Source organism: Apaloderma vittatum, unplaced genomic scaffold (assembly GCF_000703405.1).
Source record: "Apaloderma vittatum isolate BGI_N311 unplaced genomic scaffold, ASM70340v1 scaffold43520, whole genome shotgun sequence".
In the NCBI taxonomy this organism is placed as follows: Eukaryota; Metazoa; Chordata; class Aves; order Trogoniformes; family Trogonidae; genus Apaloderma; species Apaloderma vittatum.
Genome location: NW_009695858.1, coordinates 12,849 through 18,690, shown reverse-complemented (window position 1 = coordinate 18,690; position 5,842 = coordinate 12,849). Strand labels below are relative to the sequence as shown.

Below are 5,842 nucleotides of genomic sequence, written 5' to 3'. Positions count from 1 at the left end.
TTAATTTTTTCTGTTCATTAGAATGTGTCCTGAGAGATTTCTGTAGGTATAAATAATGCTAGCTGAAATTAGGTTTTTTGAGTGGTAATTCATGGAAAAATACTTAACATTTATGTTTTACTCAAAACTTTGTGTGTACTGTACTTGCAAAAACAGGTATTGCTCCACTGAGGTCTATAAAACCATTTTATCTGACACTTGCTTTTCTTACACGTATTCAGGCATAAGTGGATCACTACAACTGAAACAGCTTAAACTATGACTGAATTACAGTGCAAAGATTTTAGCAGATCTATAGCAAGATCATCTATCTTCCTTCATGTACAAGTTTAGAAAATATACAAGGATTTTCACAGTTACTTTAATGGCTGTAAGGAGTCCAGCCTAGATGAAGAGCTTGAGGGAGAAATTTGAATTCACAAGAAAGGTCCAGCTGTACTACTCTGGCACTAATCACACGTGGAGCTCTGGTTAGGAAGTTATCTTCTCCAGCATCTGAACATCCCTTGCCTGACTGGATAGGTCCTACAAGTGAAAATTAATTAAAAATAAAAAATAAAGAAAGTATCCACCGGGAGACCATGGAAGTGAGAAAACAGAGGAAGAAGGCTTAAAATGCTCAGAGTAAGAGAAGTTCCAGGTGGAATGTTAGCAAGAAAAATGTTGCCCGTTTCAATTACGTCTTTTGAAGTTTCTGTGTATGACTTTATAAAAAGAATTGCTTCTAATAAAAGCTACTCCAAGCTGCCCTGAATCTTAGAGATCTAAAATATGGGTAGAATCATACAATTGCTATGAGAAGACTTAGCAGGGTCTTAAATATGCCTTAATTTTACATAGATCTGTGACAACATGAAATGGGAAGAAATAGAGACCCTACCGGAAATGCCGGGGAAGGGAACGGGCTGCTTTTCTCAGCCAGGTTGCAACTTTTTTACTTCAGCTGATGACTCTATTTAAGGACTTTGAGTGAGATGCTGTTAACGCTGACGCTGTTTCTAATGATTCATTAACGCTGGCCTTCCAGGAATAATAAAGCAGTTGTCAGAAATTACACATTTGAAAAGCCACTGTGCTACCATAGAAATGTGTAACAGTGAGTAAAGTACATACGTGTTTTAGATTTATACTTTTGCTTGTGGTAAGACTACTCCTTTTGCTTCTGTACTTCATCGGTCTCTAGAGGATGGCCCAGGAACTCGCAGTGCTCCCAGCAGAACACCTAGGGAGCTTGTACTGTGTCACTGAGCAGAATGAAATGTTTCTTTAAGTTGTATGCGCTGTTTAAAGTATTTTCCAAGAAAAACAAAGCTAACCTCGGTTAAAAAAAGAGAAAGACCAAACAAAAAATCCCCGAAAGAACACACAGTGTAAGGCTGCACATGCGTTAAGTGAGCAACATGTCACTTATTTCTGAAATGCCAAGTTTGTTTCATTTTTAGCCCGCAAATTCACAGACAAGCACGAGTGGATATCAGTTGAAAATGGCATTGGAACAGTAGGAATCAGCAATTTTGCACAGGTATTGATCCTTCCCCCCTTACACAAGCCTGCAATATTTATTTACGCGTAACTGCTCTTGCCCTTGCTCTTTGGACAGTTCATGGTTGTTTGGGTTTTTTATTGTTCTAATTGCATATGCTATACAATGAGTGTGGGTTTTGGACTTGGATCTGTCACTTTATTTGTGAAATGAGTGCTGCTTCAGCATTCTGATAAATTCTTAATCACCTCCAATTGAGCCTACAAAGAGCTGAACTTACTGAAAAAAAAAAAAAGGGGTCAGCAGAATTTAAACACTTCATTATTACGAGTTCTGATAGGCCTGAGGAGTTGGTGGCTACATGAAGAAGATATCATGCACTTTTTAGGCCAAACTTCCCTTGAACATGAATATGATACAATCCCCCTGGCTGAAGAACAATTGTGAGTGGAAATACAACAAGGCCTATATTCTTTCCTGTAGGATAGGAATTCCTTTGGATCTTTTTTGGCTTTGTTTTGTTCTCATGCAGGTAGTTGATTTGGAGTAGTCACAGGCACATTCAGGATAGAGATGCACTGTATGTGAAAGTTAAGAAAAGCTAAAGTGAGAAGCTATCAGGGAAGTGGAATTAATGCTTCTTAGGAGAAGCACCAGTTCCTGTAATCTCGGTTTGCTGTAAATACACCAGTGGTCTCTAAGATCCTAAGGCTTTTGTGAGACAGGATACGTTTGCCAGTGAAGAGGCAGGTTTTTTGTCCGTTTGAGCCAATTGTTACAGTGATAAGGCTCCTTATTAAGTCAGTAACAACACACCATGTGCTAACAGCTCTCCAGTTGTCCCTGTCTCTGCAGAGGAATCTTTGTGTTTTCTTACAAATTGCACTGGAAGTGAATCCTCTGTGTTTTGTAAAAAAGAAAAAAAAAAAGATTCCCTCAAATTGTTGGGAACTTTGTCCTTTAAAACAGTTGTTACTCTAGCTGATGCTAAGATCAGCAGATGTTACTTCTCATTTTGCCGGAAGAAATGTGTATATAAACTTGTAACTCAGCCTCAGGGTTATTAACACATTAATAGATAAGCAATAATTTGGCATCTGGGGGATGATAACAAAATAGTTTTTTTCAAGTTATATATTTAAAAAGAAAATGTGAAAAATGTGCAGTCCTAAAAGAATGAGAACTAAATTAAGAGATTGCTTCTATACACATTCTAGAGCTACTGTACCAGATCTCTCCCATGTATAGTTTCTTTAATGTATGCTTTCATGCTTTTATTTTTCTTTTAAGGAAGCATTAGGAGATGTTGTTTACTGTAGTCTTCCAGAAGTTGGGACAAAATTGAGTAAACATGGTAAGTTTCAGCTCTAACTTTTAATGAAGTAATTCTATTCATCCCACTCTCCCTTTGCAAAGGTGTATTTTATGAAGTGACCTTTACCATTACAAACCTCCGGGATACAAAATAAAATTAAGGTATTTCTGTAAAAGACAGCTTTAATTTCAGATTCACACTCTCAGACCATGCATGGTAGCAGAAAAATACCTGCTTATTAAATTGTTAAGGCAGTTATTTAAAAATCAAGTATTTGAAATACCTTTTCATAATTTTATCTATGCTGTGTTAAAAATACTTAAGCTTTGATTTGAACTTGCTAGTGTTTAGGCTGCTTATTTGTAATTCTGCAGTTAAACATTTCGTGAGTTGCATGATGTGAAACATCAAAGTGATATCGAGTTTTTCTATGAACATACAGACTTAGTAATTTTTGGGTGTCAACTGGAATCATAGCTTTTTTGGTCATTAGTGACGTACAAATCGTTACACTCTTAATCATTTTGTTATGTAATTTTCCACGTTAAAGAAGAGTGAGCATTAACAGGTAGAAAGGAAAAGCCTATTCCTCTATGTGGAGAGCTGTCTCACTAATATATGAAGAAAAGATTGTCATCAGCTTCAGCCATTGCAGAAAAAGAAAATGTAGGTTTTGGTGAGGTAAAGCAGCAGCGCCTTCTTCTGCCATCCCTCCTGTGGAGTAGGTCCATACCAAACTGTTTTGGCCAAATCTGTCGCATTGCATTGAATCATTCATGTTACACAAAAGGCCTTTCTCTTTAGAGTTTTAATTAACCACTTTGTAGTTTTGTTTTTTCTGAGGCAATTTCATTTCCATTTAGCTCTTCTCTTTTCTACCCGTTCTGGCCTTAAGTCTCATTCCAGGCTTTGCCAGGACACGTTCTCTGATTCCTTGTGCTGATGCCTATCTACTCTTCTGACAGCTCCGTGTTCCTCCAGCCTCTGTCTGGTGTGTTTGTGGCTTAGAGCTACTTTGGACTAATGTTGCTCCAGGCACCATTTCCATAACTGCCTACAAAATAGAAAAAGGGAAGAGCAGCCGGGTGATTTCAGTGTGGTGCTTCGGAATACTAATGTGTGTTTTCCAGTGAGTGCCAGTCTAACACTTGATAGTGTTTCTGAAGAAAAGCTGTGATTCCTGAAATTGTGGCTGTGTCTATTTTATCTACAATTTAAACCTTGCTATACATAATTTGGTTATAAAAGATATATTGAGGTCTCTTGCAGCCAGAGCTGGATGTGGTTCTTTCTGTCCCCGTGTCCTATGCTGTAGGGCTTTAGCCTAAGGATTCGCCAAACAGAAGTTTCTGTCCCTTCTGTAGTAGCCAGCTAGCTAGCGTTATGCAAGTTACCCAGACTAATTCAGGAACATAAACATCAAATTTAATGCTGCTGGTCAGTGTCATAAAGTTGGTAACTTCAATCTCTTTGATGGTTTCCTTGCTCAAGACCAAGACACTTCTTCTGTGGCTAGGTCATCACCAGAATGTCCGACTAAAAAAGATGAAGCACTTTGCATTTCCTCTTTAAAAGCATTTTATCGTATTCTCTGTTTCAGATGAGTTTGGAGCTTTGGAAAGTGTGAAAGCTGCTAGTGAACTCTACTCTCCTCTCTCGGGAGAAGTGACTGAGATTAATGCTGCCCTTGCAGATAATCCAGGGCTTGTCAATAAATCTTGTTATCAAGATGGTAAGATGTCATTTTTATTTTTCAATAATGAATGCCACTCAGATTCTTGCTATGACAAATGACTCTGCAATTCCTAGTTCTTCTAGTTTAATGGTGTGGAGGCTTAAATGAAATATATTGAATATAGTTCAAGACCAATAAAATTTACCATGGAAGTATTACTGTAGTCTTGTCTCTGCTGACAGCTGTTTCACAAAGTGTTCTTTTCAGACATAGACCATGGCTGAATTTAAATGTTTCTCTTGATCACGTTTTTCTCTTTTCGTCTTTTAATGGCTCGTGATACTGAGAGTTTGGGCTCTTTTACTCTTTCTAGACAGTGTCTAGAGACAGTTCTAAATTAGACAACTGGACTGACTCAAAATGCCATTTCTTACAACAGGTTGTTTGTTCATTTTTAGAAAAGTATTGAAACAACATTTTGCCCACACAAGAATCCTGATGATTCTGCCATTGTTACAGGGCTTGCACACCCACTGGGAGTGCTTTTGTAAGGCAGTAACACTAATTTTTCTTATAGGATATCAGCAACTGTTTTCCTTTTTAATTTCCTAACTACAGGTTGGCTTATCAAGATGACTGTGGAAATTTAACTTGATGAACTGATGAGTGAAGATGCCTATGAGAAGTACATAAAATCCATTGAGGACTGAGCTGGAATGATGAAATAAATCCATATAAAATATTTCAGTGTAATTTGTCATCAATCACTGAAATAGAAAATACCCAGTTTTGACAACCTGAAAAAATACCACTTAGGATATACAAGGCCAGAAATAATTTCAGTGATAAAAAAGCTTGACATCTGAATACTTGCACGGTTTGTTTTTTTTTCCTATTCTGATTTATGTAACTTCAGGATACTGGGAAAGAAAGTTTATTTGCTGAAGTATGTAATTCCCAAGATTCATTTGACAATCAAATTTAGTAACAGCAGCCTTAATATGGTAATTCTGTAGCAGGCACGTGACTCTTCTCTCAACCTGGACTACAGCTTTCCCTGAAATACTTTTCTGTTGCTCCCAAGGTACTGAAAAACAGTGTCTCTCTAACTTCCTAATATCTTTCCTAATTATAATTGTAAAGATGATGCCAAAAAAGAAGCCATGTCAACTACCTCTTTGTGTGATTTTTACTTCTTTACAGAATTTATTAATCCTGTGTTTTCCTTCCTCATTTTACTATGTAATCAAATAGTTCCGCCTCTGAGGCAGAATGTACGGTTCTTCAGATTTGTGTGCTTGCTTAGGATGCAGAACTTGTGCACTGACAGCTTATCGAGGTTCTAGAGTGGAATGTTCAGGCTGTACTT

General features: G+C 37.4%; 1 protein-coding gene across 1 annotated transcript; it reads left to right on the top strand.

The window, feature by feature from the left end:
- Window positions 1-1,442: 1,442 nt before the first annotated feature.
- On the top strand, window positions 1,443-5,215 carry GCSH (glycine cleavage system protein H (aminomethyl carrier); the record flags this gene model as incomplete). Its single annotated transcript, XM_009872538.1, has 4 exons — window positions 1,443-1,522; window positions 2,774-2,837; window positions 4,399-4,530; window positions 5,092-5,215. Coding segments are annotated over 4 exons (308 nt in total), but the record flags the coding sequence as incomplete, so codon positions are not given.
- Window positions 5,216-5,842: the final 627 nt, after the last annotated feature.